Source organism: Vigna radiata, chromosome 8 (genome assembly GCF_000741045.1).
Source record: "Vigna radiata var. radiata cultivar VC1973A chromosome 8, Vradiata_ver6, whole genome shotgun sequence".
NCBI classification, from domain to species: domain Eukaryota; kingdom Viridiplantae; phylum Streptophyta; class Magnoliopsida; order Fabales; family Fabaceae; genus Vigna; species Vigna radiata.
This window is the reverse complement of record NC_028358.1, coordinates 2,435,719-2,458,063: the sequence shown is the minus strand read 5'-3', so window position 1 is coordinate 2,458,063 and position 22,345 is coordinate 2,435,719. Positions and strand designations below refer to the sequence as shown.

At 30.4% G+C, this 22,345-nt stretch overlaps 2 protein-coding genes and 1 non-coding gene across 3 annotated transcripts; 2 read left to right on the top strand and 1 right to left on the bottom strand.

Annotated features, from left to right (window-relative positions):
• The first annotated feature begins 1,425 nt into the window (after positions 1-1,425).
• LOC106772162 (serine/threonine-protein phosphatase PP2A-4 catalytic subunit-like) lies at positions 1,426-8,630 on the top strand. Its single transcript, XM_014658374.2, has 11 exons — positions 1,426-1,761; positions 3,132-3,188; positions 3,541-3,624; positions 3,947-4,018; positions 4,845-4,916; positions 5,154-5,194; positions 6,757-6,823; positions 7,454-7,645; positions 7,758-7,847; positions 7,941-8,048; positions 8,154-8,630. Exons 1-11 carry the CDS (start codon positions 1,666-1,668, stop codon positions 8,217-8,219), a joined length of 945 nt encoding a protein of 314 aa, XP_014513860.1. The 5' UTR covers positions 1,426-1,665; the 3' UTR covers positions 8,220-8,630.
• Positions 8,631-12,946: 4,316 nt separating this feature from the next.
• On the bottom strand, positions 12,947-16,971 carry LOC106771543 (fatty acyl-CoA reductase 2). Its single transcript, XM_014657539.2, has 9 exons — positions 16,119-16,971; positions 15,898-16,001; positions 15,392-15,591; positions 15,215-15,315; positions 14,906-15,116; positions 14,426-14,587; positions 14,034-14,115; positions 13,529-13,920; positions 12,947-13,299 (listed from the first exon to the last, which is right to left on the bottom strand). Exons 1-9 carry the CDS (start codon positions 16,516-16,518, stop codon positions 13,128-13,130), a joined length of 1,824 nt encoding a protein of 607 aa, XP_014513025.1. The 5' UTR covers positions 16,519-16,971; the 3' UTR covers positions 12,947-13,127.
• A 415-nt stretch (positions 16,972-17,386) lies between these two features.
• TRNAG-UCC lies at positions 17,387-17,458 on the top strand. The gene has a single exon. It is a non-coding gene; the product is annotated as a tRNA-Gly (tRNA).
• The last annotated feature ends 4,887 nt before the right edge of the window (positions 17,459-22,345 follow it).

Here is a 22,345-nt window from a genome sequence, read left to right as displayed (position 1 = left end):
TAAACCATTATAACACACTCTAACAATTATATCCTGAATAATATAGAATCATCTTGAACATTTAATTTCATATACAAACATTTTAACATCTCCATTGAAATAAATCTCTTAAAAAACAAAAAAAATAACGAAATATAAACTTATTCTATTTAAAAGGTTAATAATGTAAAATTATAATCTCGACTCAGAGAATTCTATATCGTATTTTGATTTTTAAATAATAAGATAAAATGATGAGAATATTAGATAAAGGTTATAGAACGATTTTTTTTAAAGAAATAAGGATCTTTTAAAAATGAAATTATAATAACTCATAATTTTATTTATAAGCTCAATTTTTATTAATAAATAATCAAATTCATTTTTTTAAAGATCATTCTTACTGGATACTTATAGATTCTCACAATTATAATTAATTTTATTTTAAGATTTACCATAAATAAAACAATCAAATAACTTATTTTATTAAATAATAAATAAATATTTTTTAGTTAGTCATACTTGTACTTATATAAAAAGGATTCATTTATATAAAATGGATTATTTTTTTGTGTCCACTATTATCTTTTAATTTATTCTCTAAATAAAAGTTTTTTTAATTAAAACAATTATTTTATTAAGGGTTAAATATGTTTTTCGTCCCCCAACTATTGTCATTTTTGTGTTTAATCTCTCTTTCAAATTATAGTACAATTTAGTCCTTCAACTTTAGAAAACTCTGGTTTTAGTCTTTTTTACCAAATTTTTTTAACTTTATTTGCTGTTTCAAACACGTTACATTATAGCATTTGGACTGTTTACACTGTTTGACACATTTTAACTGAGAAACGTGTTTGAAACAGCAAATAAAGTATAAAAAATTTGGTAAAAAAGCCTAAAACCATAATTTTCTAAAGTTGAATGACTAAATTGTACTATAGTTAAGAGGGACTAAACACAAAAATGGTTAATAGTTGGGGGACGAAAAACATATTTAACCCTTTTATTAATTATATCCTTTAAGTAATATATATTTTTTAATTTAATCATTTCTGTTCGATTTGAATTATGTTTTAAATTTAAATTTTTTTATAATTATAAAACTATCTAAAGAATAAATAAAACAATTACAAGTAAAATTATAAAATTATTTATATTTAATTTTATAATTACAATAATGATAATAATTTATTATTTTGTATTAGTTAGAACATAAAATTGTTCAATTAAAGAAATGAAGTTATTAATTATCTCTGATATTTTTAAAAATAAATGAAAAACTAAACTCTTGAAGTTAATGGTCTTAAATTTTTAATTAATGATTAAACTCTTGAAATTAATTGTTTCTATTTCTGTTAAAAGAAATTAATGATTAAACATAAACTCTTTAATCTCTCTATTTTAAAAAACAATTAATGTCACCTTGTTCAAAGAGCATGCAATGATGGTAAACTGCGAATTGGAGAACGCCTGAGAAGGAAGAAAAAACCAAAATAAGAAAGAAACAAACAAAAACAGCGTTATATTGAGAGCACATAGTTTGTGCAAATCAAACCGCCATTAGGTAGCACTCCATTATTTTCACTCACTCCTCACTCTGCTCTCTCCCCATACCGGAGAAAACCAAACCGCTTTCTCCGTTAGGGTTAGGGTTTCCTTTTTCCCCTAATCCAATCCAGCAGCGACATGGGCGCCAATTCGTTGCCATCGGCGGAATCAAACTTTGATCTGGATGAGCAGATCTCGCAGCTCATGCAATGCAAGCCGCTATCCGAGCACCAGGTTTGTTTTCCCCTCGTCAGTCACGATCCGTTTTGCGTCGATGCGGAATTCACTGTTTTGGCAAGATTTGAAAATTTTCGGTGGTTATTTTTTTCGTTTTGCCTTTGTTGCGCTTTCTTTTCGGTTTTGGAATCTCCGCGAATGAGAGAATTGGTAGGATCGAGATGAAAGTCGCTTTTATAAGATGTGCGGATATGAACTTTCTTTTTTATAGAAATGGAAATTGTTTGAAAAATGAACAGAAAAACGATTTTCCTTTTCGGCAATTTTGAGTGTAGTTCCTATAGTCCTGATTGGATTTGGATGTAGTCGGACAGTTGGATAGGGAAATTAAGTGATCACTTTCGTGGGTTTTGAAGGAAATTTTGATTATGGTTGTTTGGTTATGGTATGTGGATGTTACGAATTGCTTCCATAAGTTAGGATTTAGGAATATGTTGTTATGAGTCGTTTCCAGTTTGGCATGTATGATATTTTGAAAATCTAGTTTAGGATTTTGTGATTTTGAAACGCTGGCAGGGCTTGCGTTGGACTGAGGTGCAGAAAACAGTGAAAATCAGAAGCTATATGGAATAGCTTCTACTTTGGATGTGGGAATTTGACGAGAGTATTGTTTAAACCGGTGCGAACCAAACAGCCTGTTTTAGGCATGTCCCTTGTGATGGTGTAATAGGGTGGTTGTAAGGGTGGTTGCACAGCCTCTTCACTTTGTAAGGGTGATGTTGCTTTAGTCTGACCCTTGTCCCAAATTTTCGTGATTGTTGTGCCCTGTCTGTTGTCTTTTGAAGGGTATTTGATTCTGGGTTCAGAATTCTCACGTAGTATTGCTAGTTGTGTAATGTACTTGGTGAGATGAAGTAATTTTGTTTCTTGTCATAACTTAGTAAGAGTTATTTGCTTAAGGTTGTCACAGCTTTGTTGGCATCATGGCTGACAGTACTTATGGACATCTGTGGGTTTTCTCACTAACCTGTACATTGAATCGCAAGACTGCTACATCTGTGATCTCGTCTACTTTTTATAATAATTTTGTGCTTTACTACTCTTTTGGATGAGGCAGTGTTGCTTTTTGTTTCGCCCTGCAAAAGAGATCTTGTCTCTCAAAGTTTGTATTTGAAAAATGAAAATTGACTTAAATGAGGAAATGAATAGCTTCCATTGCTTCTTTTGTGACTTATTTGCTCCTTGACACTTGTTTTGCTTTAGGCTAATGTTGGTTTTTGTTTCTTTCTTTTTGTGGATTGTTTTAACGACACAATCATGGCTCTTATTTTTTGGATGTTGTCTCCAAAATCTTTTCCTCCTCCAACTAATGTTGTCTTTGTATAAATAAACATAAAAATAAATAGTTGCTCTTGTTTCTGCTGTAGGTAAGAGTTTTATGTGAGAAGGCTAAGGAAATTTTGATGGATGAAAGTAATGTCCAGGTGCAACCCTTTCTTCCTTTTATTATCTGTCAATTTTTCTCTAGATATTGTTTTTACTTTTCAACGCTTCGTCATCTGTTCCATGCTCAGTATGAAAAGTAATCATTTGTAGCAGAAATGAGTTGTTGCCTGTTGGACATCATTTGTTTTAGTTTCTCGCCTTATCTGGCATTATTTGTCTGATATTATTTCTTTCATTGTTACTTTTATCTGGGTTCATTCTCAAGCTTTATGACTTGTTTTGGTGCCCATACATCTCAAAGTTTCTGTGCAACTTCTAATTGCATGTTTTTTCCTTCTCTTGAAGAAAGAAAGCATTAATTTCTCTCTCTCTCTCTCTCTCGTATCACAGCCTGTGAAAAGCCCCGTGACAATTTGTGGTGATATTCACGGGCAGTTTCATGATCTTGCAGAACTATTTCGAATTGGAGGGAAGGTATCAGTTCTGACTATCACTTTCCTTTTGTATTCAACTCTCTGTTTCAGCTGGGGAATGTCTTAACTAACTAATTGATACCTGCCAAAGAAAAGGCTTTTGAAGATTGAAGTGCTTCAGAGGTATTGCGGAGTAGATTGTATAACCAGGAAACTACTCCTTGAATTCACTTCAACCCTAATATTACCACGTTAAAGTTTACTAACATGTATCACTGGTGCAAAATGAACCTTTTTGTGATAAGGTTTCTGTTTTTGTTTTTTATATTATACTTTGCTGATTTTTTAGATATGGAATCTAAGAATTTTTGTTCTTTTTACAGTGTCCAGATACTAATTACTTGTTTATGGGTGATTATGTGGACCGGGGTTATTATTCAGTCGAAACTGTAACAGTAAGTGCATTGAAGATAAACTTCTTGAGTATTCTGCACCTATTAATAATTGTTGCTTTGTGATTTATCTGTTTGTCCCCACTCCTTTTCACCTCAAAAGGAAAAAAAGGGATAAAAAACCTCTCTGGGAGTTTGCATGTTATGTTTTTCACATTTTTTGGCTTATGAGATCTATATGAAAGTATGGGTATGCATTGAAGTTGCTTCTTGTTATTAGTGTGAAATAGAATATTGGATTATCCCCAAATGGCAAGTAGCTCGTTTCAAGTTTCAAGTTTACTTATTACATAATAAGAAGGCAATATAATTATAATTTGCACCATGCAGCATTATTGATGCCTTTTCAACAAAGTTAGATTTAGAAAGGCTTGTAGTTGATAATAAATGTTATAAATAAGTATGCACTATATTAGGTGGAGGTATTGCTGAGATTTTTAGGTATTTTGGGGGTTTAAGAAATTAATATTCTGATGAAACCTCAAATCTGAAATTAATATATTTGAAGCTATGGTTGTATATTTGATTTCTGGTTTGAAATTGACATTTTTTATTTGAGATCATTGAAGGTTGTAATATCTAAGTGTACTGGATTTTAATCATCAGTTGAAGTTATTTCTTTTCCTTTAATGTCAGCATGTTTATGTACATGACTACATCTAAAAGATTGCAAATATTTTTTCTGGATATTATTTATGCTGCGATTGTCCCTTGGATAACTTAATAATGATGAAGTTGCTGCATGTTTATTTATTTTAACGTATCTTGGTATCTTTGCTTCTTATTGTTGTATTGTGTGATAGAGGTACTGATTAATTATTCTATCCAGCTTCTTGTGTCACTGAAAGTGCGATATCCTCAGCGAATTACTATTCTTAGAGGAAATCATGAAAGTCGTCAGGTATGCATTCACAATCTTCCATTCGAAGTTATATATTATATTTTCTGAGATAATTTTTCTGACTTTTTTATGGAGTTACTGTGTAGCTTGTATTCTTTAAAGCTTCAAAAATTAACTCGTCTTGGAGGGTTTTCTAGTTGCATAATGTGTTGTTGTTGGCTTTGATTTTAAGACAAGTATTAGTTGTTGAGCTAATTCTTCCTTAATCTTTTTTAATTTTAATTTTTTTTTGCACAGATCACTCAAGTATATGGTTTTTATGACGAGTGCCTCAGAAAGTGAGTTTCAACACCTTCATTTAGAGTTCAATTTGGTGGGAAGGGAATAATTCTTTTTAGAGGGCAATGTATATATTTATAATTTGCAGACTATCTTATTTTCATGAACTTATGTTAAAAACTTAACGCATGTACTGTATAGGCTGTTTGGGAAATCCTTTGTATTTGTCTCCTGCAATTTTCATTGGTGTACTCTTAGAATTAGATTTCATTTGCAAGTATCTTTACACACACAGAACTGGAGTGATCGTCTGAGCTGTTCCAGAGATTTAACACTGTATACAACCATTTTCATTCCCGATCCTCCATTTGGAGATGTTCAGTTTTTTATTTTGATTGATATATGACAACATCTGACCAGGGTTGTGGAAGTTGTGTGGTACACACTCTTGCTGGTATACAATGTCTTGTTCTTGTTAACATGGGTAAAGAATATATATAGTTCTACTGCATTTTGTCTAAATTGAAAGTAGGACAAAGATATAATAAGCTATTAGAATAATTTGTGGGATCCAATTTTTGCAGACTAGATGACCTAGACAAAGTGATAACATCAATGTGTCTGTCCACTTGCATTTGCTAAAAGCAAATTTAAACGAGTTATCCTTCAGAAAGGAATGCTGAATGCTTCTTTTTGAGGGAGGATTGAGGCTGCATATGATGTTATCTCTGCAAATCTTTCTTTAATGACTCTTGGTCTCATTTTGTGTTTTTATTATTAGTATTATTAAATATATAAATGGAAACAACTATTAGGAATTTTTTGGTTTTGAATATATCCTTTGTCAAGTTACTTCCTTTATGTAAAGTGATTTTCATGATGCTGGTTCTGGTACACCTGGTGGTGTATTTTGTTTAAAAAAGGAAGTAAAGTATATGTACAATGAAGGCTTTAATACTTAAGAGATTTGGGATTGGATTTTCGTTTGGATTGGAGAAAAGAAAATTTTGAATTGAATTGGATAGAAAATTTGACATTTTTGTTTTGTTGAACTCAGCTTTCTCTTTATCTTTTCTTCCAACCAAACAAGAGAAATCAAATTTTTAAAATTTTCTTCCCTATTCTCTTTTCCTATCCGAACATAGGGTAAAGGTAACCCATGCATTCATGAGTGTGAACTGTAAGAGGTAATAAATATGGTTTGGTAAAAATTTGTAGAAATATCTTAGGATTATTAGTCTTAATGTCAATAGGCTTGAGCTCATCATGACTGATACCCCTAATAAATTTTAACAAGTATTATATGTTATTGGATTTGGTGTTGTGAATGGAGGAAGGCCAAAATTATTCCACATAAACACATTATTGCACCCTATGATGCTGCCATAGTGAGCCACCCTTCACTGTTGTCTGTGGCAGTTGACAAGAAATCTGCCAAGCCATTTAACAACATTGACTGGATTTAAGGTCGACATTCAACTTGAGTTGATCTGGATTTAATTGTACTTTATGTTCATTTTTATGAGACTATGAATTGATAATAAAATGTTATCTTATAGATTTATCTAATTCCATATTTCCTTTAGTGCACAATAATAATTCATATGATTTTTATTTGCAGGTATGGTAATGCTAATGTTTGGAAGACCTTTACAGACCTTTTTGATTTCTTTCCGTTGACTGCATTGGTTAGTTTATTTTTTTTTTCCTAGTTTGTGATTTTAACTTGCGGAAAGAACAATAAATTTGAGAATAAACTTCATATCAGTTTTATGTAAATTTAAAATATATTCTTTGTCCTAGATTAATCAAAGTTATCAACATTTCCCCTTTTTTGGTCAATTGAGAGTTGGAGGAACCCATTTTTCTCGAGCAGTACCCATTTATTCAAATTTAAAACTAAAAATTTAAATGTTCTTTTGAGAAAATAAAACGTTGGAGGGATGAGTGTGATACTGGACGAAGTCATGATTTCGGAAATTTTAACAAATTCACAAAGTTGTGCAAATCATAGAGAGGGTTTGTACTTGATTATTTTTCCAGATTAGTTAGTTTTTTGAAATTTCTGCCTTTTAAAGGTGATTGATCTATGTGGTCTTTTAAGCAAAAAACGATGATCATGAAACTACACTGGATTTCTGTGTTAGTGAATTTAAATGCTCAAGTTTGTTCCGTTAGTTTGTAATGGGAAACTATTTCAATTGCCATTCATTTTCATTATAATGATTGTTTCTTGCCATAATGGTAGAAAATTGGTGGTTGAAGGTCACAGTATGGGTTTTGATCATTCAGCTTCTAATTTAATATGGCCCTTCCAGGTTGAGTCCGAAATATTCTGTTTGCATGGCGGGCTTTCACCTTCAATTGAGACTCTTGATAACATAAGGAACTTTGATCGTGTTCAAGAAGTTCCTCATGAAGGGCCGATGTGTGATCTGTTATGGTCTGACCCGGATGATAGGTGTGGCTGGGGAATTTCTCCTCGTGGTGCAGGATATACCTTTGGTCAGGTAGCTAAAGATATAGTTTCTCGATTCTATACCTTGTTAGATGTTAGTTTTAAAGCATTGAGAGAGTGCTACTGTATTTTATTTTCTAATTCAAGTTCACACTCTCTTTCAGGATATATCCGAACAATTTAATCACTCCAACAAGCTTAAGTTAATCGCTAGAGCTCATCAGCTGGTTATGGATGGATTTAACTGGGCTCACGTAATTGACCTTCTCACGGAATAATCTTTTTTGTCTGTTGCCTTTTGGAATTAAAGGAGTGAAGTTTAGACGTCCAATGTTTTGTTGAAACAGGAACAGAAGGTGGTTACCATTTTTAGTGCACCTAACTACTGTTACCGATGTGGGAACATGGCTTCAATTTTGGAGGTTGACGATTCCAAGGGCCACACCTTTATCCAGGTTTCCCTTCCTTTCTTGTTTTAACATAAATTTTCTTCAACACTGCAGGGTAAATATTTTCATGTGCGCTGAATCGCTGGGCCTAAATTTGGAATGTTCTTGCAGTTTGACCCTGCTCCCAGAAGAGGAGAACCTGATGTTACCCGTAGAACGCCTGATTACTTCCTATGATGTTGCTGCGGCATATCGGACCGGTGTCATAGTTACAACTCATTCTGCACAAATTGCGTGTAGTTTGTTCATCCTCGTCCTCATTGATGAGATTGCTGTAAGCACTTAATCTATGGGTACGCACTCCAAACATTTTCGGTGACTGCCCAATACTGCTTTGATGTAAAATAGGCAGGTAAAATTCCAGTTTTTTTTTGTGACGCACAAGAACTTGTTGCACATCCTATTGGAGAAATCTCCTAGATGATGGCGGTGTCAGAATGTATTATTCCGGCGAAATGTGGATATTTTTTTTTTGTTTGTGTTTCCCTGTCTTTAGTAGCAGTGGATTTTATATCTGTTGATTTGCATTGCTATGTGCCATTGATTTTCAGTTAAAGCTGCATGATGATAGTGATTCAGTTTTGTTCATACTAATTACTTTAAATTTCATTACATTATCGGTGTTTATGATTTTGGTCTGAGATAGGCAGTACAAAAAATACACACTCGTCAAACATGTCCCCTCTCCTCACCATGTTGCTTAGTCAATAACCGAGTAAAGCCAAACAACTTTTAGAATCAAATACACAACAGAAATTTCAAGACAAAAAGTGGCAAATTTATGCTGAACTCTTGCATTTTAGTGGTGGGACTGGGTTAGATTAGCAACATGATTTGGGCATAAACAACTAAAAAATATTTTAGTTAGGAAACGAAAATGTTTATATTTTTATATTTTATTTATATGTAATACACTTAGTTTTTGCTTAATACTTTCATAAAATAATGATTATCATATGGTGTTGTTGGAAGATATAATCTTGCTTTTGTCCTAAGTTTTTTATGATATATTTAACTTATTTCAATGAACTATTATATTTTAACATTTTAATTGATTTTATTTATTTATTGATATTATGATATTATGAGGATGTTCTTAATAAACATGTTCAAATCAACCAAGACGGAAGATGTACATGATAAACTTTACCAATTATTTTTGAAGTACAAAATTTATTTTAATGGGCATCGTGTAGGTGTACTACTATAGTTTTAATGAATAGCTAAGCCCTGCATAGCGAAAGGTAATGTAACGTAATTTAAATGGCATATATTTAACTGTGTTTAGCAAGAATTTTTTAAACGTGTATATAATATTTTGATAATATATTTAGACAACATTTTTTTGACAACATTTGAACATTGATTACGTGTTAATATGTGATATGTTAAATGTTATTTCACAATAATGTTTATGATTATTATTATTGATTGTGAAGTAATTTTTGATCAATCACATCACAGATTGACACACAATCAATATTGTCAAAAAATGTTATCTAAATGTCATTGTCCATAATATTTTCTCCTTATTTGAAAATGAAAGTTGAATGATTATTTTGTACAAACAAAAGTAATAGATATTGATTTCCTCGTGGATGTGTTGGATTTCCTCGTGTATATATTGCAGATTACACAGCTTTAAGTAATAATACTTTTTCTTTGTAAGTACTAATACTTGTTGGCTTGGTGCATGTTTTTGATATAAATGTCAAGTGATTGCAAAAGATAATAAACTATTATACAAAATTGAAAGTTTGTGAAAACTATAACATCATTTTCTAAATATTAAAAGAAAAAATATTTTGGAGATTTGAGTGACATTGGTGGATATTGAATGAGTTAAACGGTCGAAGAAGAAAATTGTATAATAAAAGAAATGTTTTCAAATGAAGTGAAATCATTCTTTTTTTAAATTACGAAATAAGCTAAGAGTATGCGTGGTTGAAAATTTTAAAATGATACATCTTATGTAAAAAAAAAAAATCAACAATTTTTTTTTTTTGAAAAGAATGAAAATGATTTATTTTGATGAAGTTCAGAAATGTGTTTTTCAGAATCGCTAGAATGAAGTTATGGCTATTTTTTATTTATAAAAACAGTATCTTAATAAGATAGTTAAAATGGAAGATTTTGAAAATAAAGATTAGAATGTTAAAAATGGTAGACATTGAAGATTAAGGCTCTATGATGTTAAAAATTAATGGTTGTAATTGGTTCTATCAAATTATATAATTTGGTTTTAGTTCATAAGAAATTTTATGAGTCAAAACTAATCAATAACTTTTTTTATAAGAAAATTATAATAATAAACTACAAATATGAAAATAATTAAATATAAATATAGAGTACGATAAAACTCATAATCACAGAATTAATTTGAAACTCATCTAAATCACATATTTGTAAGGTAGTGTTACATTATTTGAAGATTTTTTTTATAAGAGAATCTGGAGTTAAGTCATGTCAAAAGAGACTAATGAAGATGGAGCAAGATAGCTGAAAAACGATCAAAAGAGTTGAGGTACTTTTCTTCAGCAATGATAAACACAAGAATTGCTTGATGACAGTCAAAATCAATGCAATCATCAGTAGTGTTTTTTTATCATCCTACGAGATAATTTTACATTTCATTAACAAAACCTTAAAATGTCTTCAAATGGAAAAGAAATATAAAAACAAAATTCAAAAGACAGTATAGTAATTAAAAATAGCAACAGAGTAATAGTTCATCTTGTGAAAATATATATATATTAAACAACATTAATCTCATGAATTAATTAATGGACAAATTTTTTATATAATCTGATAGGTTACTCTAATTCCTTATTAATTAAATATTATGAAGACAAGAGAAAATTTTAGTATATATCACGTCTAAAAATAATTCATGCAGAGAATGTTGGATTGAATTTTTCTTTTAATGCACTCAATTCAACAATAATTGGTCTATTTTTACATATTGAAGAAAAAAAACTCAGAAATCTATATCATTTAAAAATTAATATAAAATTGTATAAATTATATAATAGAATATGAAGAAGTATTATTGTTGGCTTTCACCATCTTCATCTTCAATACAGATTTATGATTATCATGATCAAAAATAGCTTCAACTATCTCATCTATCACACCAATTAAAATACAATCAAATAATTAGTATATAAAGTGATTTAAAAAATAACAACATATAAACTCACTTTTAGAAAATTTAAAAAAAACTCCATATAGTCGATTGAATACAAATAAACATTTACACATAATCAGAAATAATGGAGTTTTTATATTTTAAAGTACACGTCCACCTTTACTAAAAACGAATTATGATATCATTCTAAGTAATGAGAATACTAAATATATCTCGAGCCATTATAAATAATATAACAATTTTTTTCTCATTAGTCTTCTAATATTTGAGCACATCAAAATCTTGATTGTCTTTATCATCATCATCATTTATTGCTGGTTCATCTAAATAAGCATTTATTTTGTTTTTGCCAATGATAGATTTTGATTATAATACATTTTAAAATCCTACAACCCATTACATATTAATTATCAAAATGAAACTAGAAAAAATGAAAACAATGAACATTAGGTATAAAATGACACCCAAATAAGCATCAAATGCACGTCAAAATCTTCATTGTTTTCATCATCATCATCATCTATTGTTGGTTCATTTAACTAAGCGTCTATCTCGTATTCGTCAATGATAGATTTTGATTCATTCTGATACATTTTAAAATCCTACAATGCATTACATATTAATTATCAAAACGAAATTAGAAAAAATGAAAACAATGAACATTATGTATAAAATGATACCTAAATAATTTGATTGCACTTTCAAGTATTAAATAGGTCAAATTCCATCTTGTAGTCACATCTAATTCAAAACAATGCTCATATTTATACTACTAACACATTCTTTGGATTTGAGAATTCTTCCATCCAATGATTTAACATACTTAATGCTGTCTCTAATACTATGAAGTGCTTTGTTGATCTCTTTTAAACTATCTTGAACTATCAAATTAAGAATGTGAGCACAATATCCTACATGAAAAAACTTACCATCATATAAATCTTACTTGTGTGCAGTTGGGCAAATATATCCCTTAGAAATAATTGCAGTCTAAACATCATATATTTCTTCAATGTATTTCCTTTTCTATATGTGAAACAATAGTGCTCCTATTTTATGTTAACATTAAGATTAATATATTTTATTGATTCTCTAATTCTTTCATATTCAACAACAAATTTATAAAAATAATATCTTAATAAGATAGCTAAATATGGAAGATTTTGAAAATAAAGAATAGAATGGCATCAATAGACATTGAAGATCAAGGCTCTATGATGTTAAAAATTAATGGTTGTAATGGGTAGTTAGAATTTATGCTTTATAAATATTAGACTTGTATTTTTATTAAGGATTGAAACTTGAAAAAGTTCTACTTAAATCCTAAGTGTCGACACACTTACACATCTAGGAGTTATTTTCAACCATTTTATTATAATAATTTACATTCAATAATCACAATGTTTTATCCCTTCTTTTTTGAATTTTTTTCTGCATCACTAATTTACTTTAGGAAGGAACTTTATTATCTTCTTTTACTTTTCTATAGTTTATCTACTTTAATCATTTACTCTAAGCAATTTGTCCATTTCTTTTATTATTTTCTCTTACAGTCTCTTGAATAAATTCTTTTTGAAGTAATATTTCACTTTTAGTAGACATTCATTTTATATCATAGTAAATGATAGATTATGGAGAATTAAATGCTTCTAAGTAAAGTACATAAAAAACTTATGGAATCATGTTTTTTAAAGTTCTCCTAAATGAATTTCAGAGATAAAATACGAACCAAAGATGTAAATAAGTGAAACTGGGGAGTAGTCAATTACAGAGATTCCATTATTCTTACTATTAAATTACAGTATAAATAATGAAGCATGTCCTTGTTGTAGTTTTTGCCACACCCTAATGGATTCAATGAAAGAAGGAAATGCACATATTAGTACAGTTTGTTCAAGCATAAATAAAAGGATTGATTTCATTGCAGAACTTGTAAGTTACTGGTTGTTGCTCATTCCTCTTCCCTTCATCACATGTCTCCTTAGTCCTGGTATATGAACATTGGTGATATACTCTTTCCAATCAATGCTCTTTACATCAAACCCAAATTCCTTCTTTTCTTCTTCAGACATACTTTCCATCAATCTTTGTATGTTACTGTTATCAAACCTGCATCATAGTTCTTGCTTTAAAATCAGTAAAGTATTTTACACTGCTATTTATTGTAACATTTTTTGCAGTATCATGTAATCAGAAACTGTTATGTATTGTAAGATGCTTTAGTTTCTAATATGTGCAAAAAGTTTGCATGAAAATTGATGTTTTTTTTCTTTCTGCATATCTGAGTACTAGTGCTGCTACCAGTTGAAGAGTGGGAAATGAAATGAGTATATCTAACCTTCCACCATAAAATGTGTATGGTTCATAAATGTTGGCCAAGTACTTGGCTTGCTCCACTGATTTTCTGCATATGTTTTCAAGTTTTTGAGACATTTTCTTCCCCTTTGAGGGTGTGAGACCTCTTTTCTGAATTGCATCTCTCCACAGGTGACCAGAGAATTCTTCTGTAGAACTAAACAACTTCATCAATGGAACTTGAATTGGCCTACCCTTTGAGTCAATGCATGGTGAGGAACTGTAATGTTCATACAGAAGCTTTGCCAGGTCTTGGAAGACTAGGGGGTTCACCACTGATGAAGCAATTTGGTACACATTGATATCTGGCTTCTGGGTCACTCCATGCCTTGCCATTGCTGCTAAGGTTGCATTCACAACCATGTCAGCTGGAACCTATGATGAGAGCAAATGAAGCACTGTTTATTTAGTCTGAGAATTGTGAATTATCCATCAATCTATGGAGTTTAAGAATAGTTTAAATAATCTAATTCTTTAATGTCCCTTACTACATCCAGCACTCCATTTGGATCCACCAAGAAACCTGTTAGCTGACCCTTCCCATAGCATAGAACTATTGGATCCATCATCCTGGTGGGTTGAAAGAAAAAAGTTTTAGTTATATCAGACAATTTTACAGTACAGTTTGTTCAGATTCTTCTTCTCAGAAGTGTCACTTTTGAAACATGTTGAAAGGATTTGGCAAGCATTTAAAAGAATTAGAATTTGAAGAAAGAAATCAGATTTTAGTTTCTTTTGAGAAGTTATGAAACAGTAACTTCTGAAAAGTTGTTCTCTAAAAGAAAATTACTTTCTGATATCTTACAATCACTTTTTTTAAGCTTAAACAAATGTTCTCAAGTTCTTTCACTTTTCTTTGATGCAAGAGGCAATAACTCACCTATTTCCTTCCATCCACCCAGGAAATGGTTCACTGAAAGTGCTCTCAATGACACTTGGTCTCATTACAACAACTGGAATATCCCCTCTCAATTTGTCAATCATCATTTCTCCCATAGCCTTGGTGAACACATAAGTATCCTGCCACCCATATCTTCTGGCCCTGTGTTGGAAATAACTCAACAGTCAAACCAGATTCTGAATTTTAAGATCAAAATCTAAATAGGAGAGTGAACCCTTCTGTTTCTTTCTACTGTTTTTCTTGATCTTATCACAAAATAATAAAAATTGCAAAGGTAAGACAAAAGTTGTTAATAAACTGTCTGCCACCATAGTTGAGTTTGTAATTTTAAGGTTTTTGGAATATCCTCAACAGTAGTTGTAGTTGCATCAATCACATTTATCTGTAACTTTTTGTAGCATACATGATTGCAATGAAACCACAATAACAATTTAAAACCTTCATAAGGACACTGAATACCTCTCTAGACCAATCTCCTTCATCTTCTGAGCTAGTAAGTTGTCTTGAACATCCCCTTTGTAATTTGAAACCAGATTTATTTCTCCTTCAACGTCCAGTGTGGGAATGTACGTTGGTGAAACTTCAGATATGGATTTTTCTTTTGCTATGCACTGTCCAATGCTAAATGGTCTTTCCATGATCCTACCTTGCCTTTGTCCATTGACATATGCTGTAACATTACAAGAAAGATTTTTTCATTTTGGTATATACATGTAAATCATACACAGCACATGCATTTGATTTTTAAGCTCTTTGTTGTATTTTTACCTGTCGAAACATGGAGAAAGAGCTTAAGCTTCTTGCACTTTTTGGCAATGTTCATAAGACGGCATGGTCCTATGGTGTTTATGTTGATAGCAGTGTCATATCTGATCACATCAGTCAATGATTAGACAAAGAACTTATCATTGGTGGAGAAGCTTAAGGAGAGTTATAGAGGGTAACCTTTCATCAAATGTTGTATTAGCTGCAGAATTTACAATGACATCTACCTCCTCTTCAATAACGTTGGATATATCTTCATCTAGTCCAAGATTGTGCTCACAAATGTTGCCTACAACAGGAACTAGCTTGCTCAACATAAAAGCTTGGTACGATTTTCCATGGACTTGTTGAAGGCATCTGAAAAGGTCTGTATTTATGATCTAAACCACACGAACAAAATATCAATGAGATCATGAAATGAAGACATGTACTTTGACAGATGAAAGCTGAAGAAACAAGAGCTTGTTGGCACGACAACATTTTCTACTCATTCCTATGTTCAAAACTACAAAAAACATCCTCTTATTTTCTGCTTGTTCTGTATTTCCAAAGAATCATATAGAAACAGCAAAAACATGACTGTGTCATGTACAAATCTTGAAACAAAGCGAAATTAAAATACCCTTTTTGTAACTATGTGTGAAAATAGTTTTTTCTTTTTTCTCTGAATTTCTAAAAAACCTTACTTCATTTTGCAGTCTATCCATAGCAGCTTGCTTATTCTTCGCCTTGATCAGAAGGTACATTTTTCCCACGTCTGGTTCTGTCCTTAAAATCTTCTCAATAAAAACTGAATTAAAGCAAACACAATGTCACTATATATCATAGTCAAAGCAATTAAACCACTGAAGACTCTAAAGATCCTTAGCATATTATCTCCACAAATGATTATATTTGACATATATACCTTTGGCTAGAAAACCAGTTGCCCCAGTAATGAAAAACTTCTTCCCTCTCAGAAATTTGACAATGCCTATTTCATCTTCCAACCCTATCAATGTTGTTGGTGCACCATAAGGCATCAAATCCTTCACAACAATCTCTGCCTGATTTTTCACATTTTGTGACAAGACCAAGCTCCCTGCCTCCATCAGAGTTGCAGCAGTGTTATTATCTGTGCCAAGCAATGATGATCTTTCTGTCAACACAGAAGAAAAGCCAGAGGACTTGATGACATTCCCTTCCCCCTGACAGTACACAACACTTGTTTTCCTCCTTGAAGAGTACCACACAGTGTTTTGTGGCACTTCAATGAGTTTACTGAGCAAACTTGATGAATAAGAATAGCCTATGGACAAGACCCCCATGACTAGCAGGGAAAACAAGAATCAGAGTCCAGAGGAAAAAAGGAAGTGATTTCTAGATGTTGTGCAGTTAAAAGTGGTTGACTTGAACTGAACCAAAAAGAAAAGCTAGTAAACAAACTGAAGTGTATAAGATAACAGAAGGGTTTGGTTGGTTTGGTGCACAAAAAGAATGAATGCAGGAAAAAGAAAGGTAGGGTGGATTTAAGGATGAAGAAGATGAGAGTTAGGTGCTTATAATATTGTTTTTTGTGAAATGAAAGAGATGAAAAAACTCTCTTTTTGCCTCACATCACATGCAGGCACCTAAAGCTTAGAAGAAGGAAACACTCTTTGTTTCACATGTTTGATTTTTTCTCTTCTTGGAAACTGCTGGTTTTCTGTGATCTATGCTTTGGTAGAAAATTTAGCAGAAGAAAGGGTGTGAGAGTGTGTGAGACACTCGTTTTCCTTTTGTTTTTGCTTCTTCTGTTTTTTCACATATGTAATCTTTTATAGACAATCATGTTGGGTCATATTCTAAATATTAAACTTTTTTGCATCATTTGGTACTTTAGATTTTTACTTTTTTCAAATTTCATCCTTTTCAAATTAAATATTGATTATTAATGGATGATATAATAAATAAAAAAACAAATTGAAGCTTTAAAATGGGTAAGATTTGACGTGCCATCTTGGAAAAATGCTTTTGATGAGAACTAAGATGTACCATTTTTGTAATATGTTTTATAATCTCCAAATTTGTAATATTTCAACCATTTCTACAGTATTTACCAAATTCTACCTTAATGCAAGAACAACATGTTTATGCTTTATTACTAAACCGAAAATTAATAGATAATATACGTAAAATATTACAGTAAGCAAAAGCGCGTTTGTAGTCCAACGGTTAGGATAATTGCCTTCCAAGCAATAGACCCGGGTTCGACTCCCGGCAAACGCAATATTTCAAAACGCTTTTTAAAGTGGTTTAAATAATGTATATTTAATTTAATTTTTTATTTATTTTTTTCTTTCTAAATTGTATGATTCAATACAATTAAGAAAACTATAAAACCATGAAATCTATTTGATAGTTGATATTTAATGGATTATAATGAATTTTATGTTTATTTATCTTGAATTATAATTTCTATAACGGAAATTTGCTTTTATGTGAGTTTTACAATTTTAAACAAGAAAAAGTAAATAACACATTAAATTACATATCTACTCTCTAAAAAATTAATAAAGTTTTATCTAGTATACGACTCTATTCAATGTTTGATAGGCTGAATTATCAATTATATAAATTGGATTATACGAGTTAATGGTTAAAGTATGTTTTAGTTCGTTAATTTTTTTTAATTCCTCAAATTGGAAATTAATCAAGAACTAACGAGTATGACTAACGGACGTGTACTTCACAAATTATATGTGTGACTAAAATAATATGAGAACTTTTGTTTTTTTAATTTTATTTGTCTAAAGTACTTTTTAATCCTTCAAATTTAGGTTAAATTTTGTTTTAATCTTCTAAATTTAAAAATTGTACTTTTAGTTCCATAGATTTAAAATTTACTTCATTACTTTCTCAATTTGAAAAAGTACATTAACATGCTTAATTTAAGATTTAATATGAAACTTTTGTTTTATAAAGAAAAAATAATATATTGAATGTTTGAAATGATGGAAATTGGTTGAATGATGTAGTGTACTTTACTTTTTCATTTGTTTGATTATATCAATTTGGTTAGGAATTTGAGAAAAAGTAATTTAGACTAAGTTATAAGTCGTTTTTTTATAGTAAAATTGGAGGTTTGATAGGAGAATTTTAGAATTAATAGTCTAAGGTGAGAATTGATGGCTAGAACATGTTATTTTGGTCATTTATATCTTGTTTGATATGAGAATTAGTTAATATGTGTGTTAGAATGGAGTCATAGTCATTTTGGAGTATTTGCAGAGTTGTTTAAGTGTATTTTGGAGATTTGAACTAGTGAAAATTTGAATTTTAAGTTCTGTGTCAAAATGGTAATTTTTTAGGGTATTGGTAAGTCATTTCTGACTTTTTAGAGTCCTTAAGTTGATAAAAAATGTGCTAGAACTTGTAGAATTAAATTTTGGTCTCCAAAGTGAGGTTTAGGTTAATTTCATATTAAAATCTTGTGGTAAAACAATTTAAAACGACTTTAAGTTGGTTTATATACTTTTGGTTAGGTCCATTTTAGTTTAGAATACAATTTAGGAGTGTTAGAAGTTAACAAAGATATACATAGAATAAGACATGAGTGGTGGAGGGGTGTAAATTCTACAGTTTCGATGCTGAAGAATTATGCAGTCTAGCTGAGTGAGCAGAACACTTATAGTTGAGCAAGTGTAGCCGCTAAGCAAGCGAAATCCATTGTTTCTGTATTCACAGAGCGAGTCATGGTGGCTGAGTGAAAATATCATATTTTTAATTAAATTTTTATATATTTTCTTAAAGTGTGTTCAATGTATGTGAGTTTGAATGATTGGTTTATACTACTTATTGTGGAGTATGAATTGATTTATAATATGAATTGGAAACAAAAATATGTATGTAAGACCCTAGAAGGTAATTAGGAAATAATGTGGTTATGAGACTTGTATATTATTGTTTGATAATTGGTGTTTGATGATTAATTGTTTTATGAAATTATAGTCAATATTTTTATTATTTAATGTTATTAGGTTTAAACCCTCAGATGGTCCTCATATTTGCAGAGGAATCTCAAATGGATCCTCTTGTTGAAACGATCTCAATTTGGTCCTAAATTTTGTAAATTTGTAACCATTAAGCTCTTTCCGTTAAGTGGTCAAAAACAATGTTAAAATGTGATGACGTGGTGCACAATAAATATGTTGATGTAGATTATTTTATTACGTGAAAATAATTAAATTATGACATGGAATTTAGTAAAGTAAAAAAAATTTAGAAAGATTATGGAAATTTCAACCCAACATCATTGAACAGGATTCTCTCGTCCAAAATCTTAACACCCTGCCCCTCCCTCACTACCTTTCCCCCGCCGCCGCTTCTCTGTTCAAGCTAAGATATGCGAAATCTTCATGCTCGCCCTCAGGTCCACCATGACCGAAAGCAAAATTGTCTCCTGGATCAAATCTGAGGGCGACAAGCTCTCAAAGGGTGAAAGCCAAAGTCGTCATTGGCCTTTTCATTGATTCTCCCTCCGTTGTTTCTCCTTCTACTGTTAGGTCGCGAGATCCAATTCGTTTCATTGGATTACTCCTACAGATATGGAGGTTGCGTTGCGAATCGCGCTTCTGGTTCGAAGGAGATTTCTGGTTCTTTTGGTTTCTTCTTGCAGGTTTCAAAGATGAAGATTAGGACACGAATTACAACAGCGAAATTGGGTTTTGTTGTTGTGTTGGCTTTGTGCATGGAGGTGCTCACTGTTGTGCGTTAATGGAAGAAAGGTTTCGCGATTTCTAGGTGGTTTCTGGCTCTCACGAAGAAGAATGATGGAGAAAGTTGCCATGGTCGTCGTGTCGTGATGGTGTTGGACAAAGATTCATAGTGTTAACGACGACGGCGAAAAGGGAGAGGATGCATGAAGAAGCTTCGCGATTTGGGTCTAGGTGTTGTGCATTTTTTGGGTTTGCCTCTTTGCAAGTTTCCGATGATCTCTACGGCAGTGGTTGTGCCGTGACAGCAAGGGCGACGCAATTTGCTCCATTTGGGTTTCGTGCAGGTTTTTGGTGCGGTGGTTGCCATGGTTGATGGCGACGCATGAGTTAGGTGGAATGTGGTTGAAGTTTGTGGTGTGGTGGTTTCTACGATGGCTAGCGGTGCCCACGAGGGTGGCGACACAAGGAAGGAGAAAGATTTTTGTTTGGAGAATATGTTGCTAACGTGAGAATTGTTGTGACATGGGCGATGAGTTGACATGTTCTAAATTTAATACACAATGACACATCCTCTAACAAAAATTACAGTTAAACATCTACTAACGCTATCTGTCAACACTTAACGGAAAAGGCTTAATTGTTATGATTTTTCAAAATTTAGAACTCAATTAAGATCATTTTCAACAAGAGGACCCACTTGAGATTCCTCTACAAATATAAGGACAATCCAAAAGTTTAAACCATGTTATTATTAATTAAATAGAACTTATAATTATTATATTGTTTAAAGAGAAAGAGTAATTCATTATGATTTTAATTTACTTTATTTTGTTTAAAATTGTAAAACATCCTGAAAATAATTTTTTTAGTGTTCTATATTAAAAGTTTCTTTTAAGTTTTTAAATTTTATAAAACCATTTTCATGATTTTTTTTGGGTTAAATTCAACTACACATATAAAATACAACAATTTTATTTTAGACCTTCAATAATTTGATTTTTAACTATTTTGTTAGTTGATATAAGTAACATTATCTTATCATAGCTTGAATTTATTTATTGATAAGATTACAATTTACTTTGAATTATTTGTTTAAATTAAACATTATTGGTTATCTCAATAAAAGTGTCTATTTGAGTTAAGAAAAATATATTTTATCTTCGGAGGTAAAATATCTCAATTACTATATATANATATATATATATATACATACATACATATATATATATATATATATATATATATATAATTACTAGAAAAGTTAAATTCATTGTCATTAAAAAAAATCAGACGAACACCAATTTGTTAGAATTAGGTTGTTTTTTTCAATTTTTGTGACGGGAGTTTGGTAGTGGTTTTATGTACTCTTCTTAATTTGAAGGTAACTGTTTTATAAAGTAAAAGATATTTCTCCATGATAATAAATAATTGTTTGAACTTTTAATTATTTCTTATTTAATATTTGGTTTAAGTTGTAATTTCTAGCCTACTTCCATCATAAATTATTATTATTATACGGTATAAAATTATTATTATTATTATTATAATTATAGTGAACATACATGCGTGTGATGCATTCTTATTTTTTACAATAATAAAAATTAATAATTATTATTATTTTTATTATCATAATTATAAAATTAAGTATAAATAATTTTATAATTTTATTGTAAGTAATTTTTATTTATTTTAGATAATTTTTTAATTAAAATAATTAAATTTAAATAATATCAAATAAGAAACAGATAGATTTAAATAAATAATTATTTTAATTTTGACAAGTTATTTAAATGATAAAATTAGAAAAAGAATGTGAAAACAAAAATCCTATATCTAGATAGATAGATGAATAGAATTATCATTTTATTATTTACCAATTTTATCTTCCAGAAAATTATTAATTAAAATTTTTCATCTTAAGTATAAAATAAATTTATTATATTTCCTTCCATTTTTTCTTAAACATAATTTTGATAGAATAATTACTACTGTAAAATTAAAATAAAGAATGATACAAAATATTTTTGTAAGCTATTTAACTAGTCTCCTAATAATATTGATGATATTATATTTTAGGAGAAGGACATAAAAAAAAATCTTTATTGTATAATAAAATTAAAAAAGTGATTTCTTTTCAAAATAATTAGATCTTACTGCACTGTATTCTAAATGGAAAAAAAAATCCTTGTAAATTTAAATATGTATTTATGTGATCTATAAACTTATCTATAAACATATATTTTAATGTTCTTAGAATGAAAATCAACCTATATAACTAAATATTAAAAAAAATCATGCCTAATTTGACTATTTAAGAATTGATATGATTTATTTTTACAGAAATAATTAATATGATTCACGTTTTGATAAGACTTTTTACTAAAAGCAATAAGGAGAGTTTGGTACGTGAACATTTTTTAACTCATCTCTACTAAATATCCACCCATAAAATAAATAA

Excerpts from the sequence above, each read along its gene's own strand:
- LOC106772162 (XM_014658374.2), top strand. The coding sequence starts at position 1,666 with ATGGGCGCCAATTCGTTGCCATCGGCGGAATCAAACTTTGATCTGGAT. Across the intron at positions 1,762-3,131 it reads AGCCGCTATCCGAGCACCAG|GTAAGAGTTTTATGTGAGAA; the intron begins GTTTGTTTTCCC and ends TTTCTGCTGTAG. Across the intron at positions 8,049-8,153 it reads AGGGCCACACCTTTATCCAG|TTTGACCCTGCTCCCAGAAG; the intron begins GTTTCCCTTCCT and ends ATGTTCTTGCAG.
- LOC106771543 (XM_014657539.2), bottom strand. The coding sequence starts at position 16,518 with ATGGGGGTCTTGTCCATAGGCTATTCTTATTCATCAAGTTTGCTCAGT. Across the intron at positions 16,002-16,118 it reads AACTGGTTTTCTAGCCAAAG|TTTTTATTGAGAAGATTTTA; the intron begins GTATATATGTCA and ends GCTTTAATTCAG. Across the intron at positions 13,300-13,528 it reads TACACATTTTATGGTGGAAG|GTTTGATAACAGTAACATAC; the intron begins GTTAGATATACT and ends ACTATGATGCAG.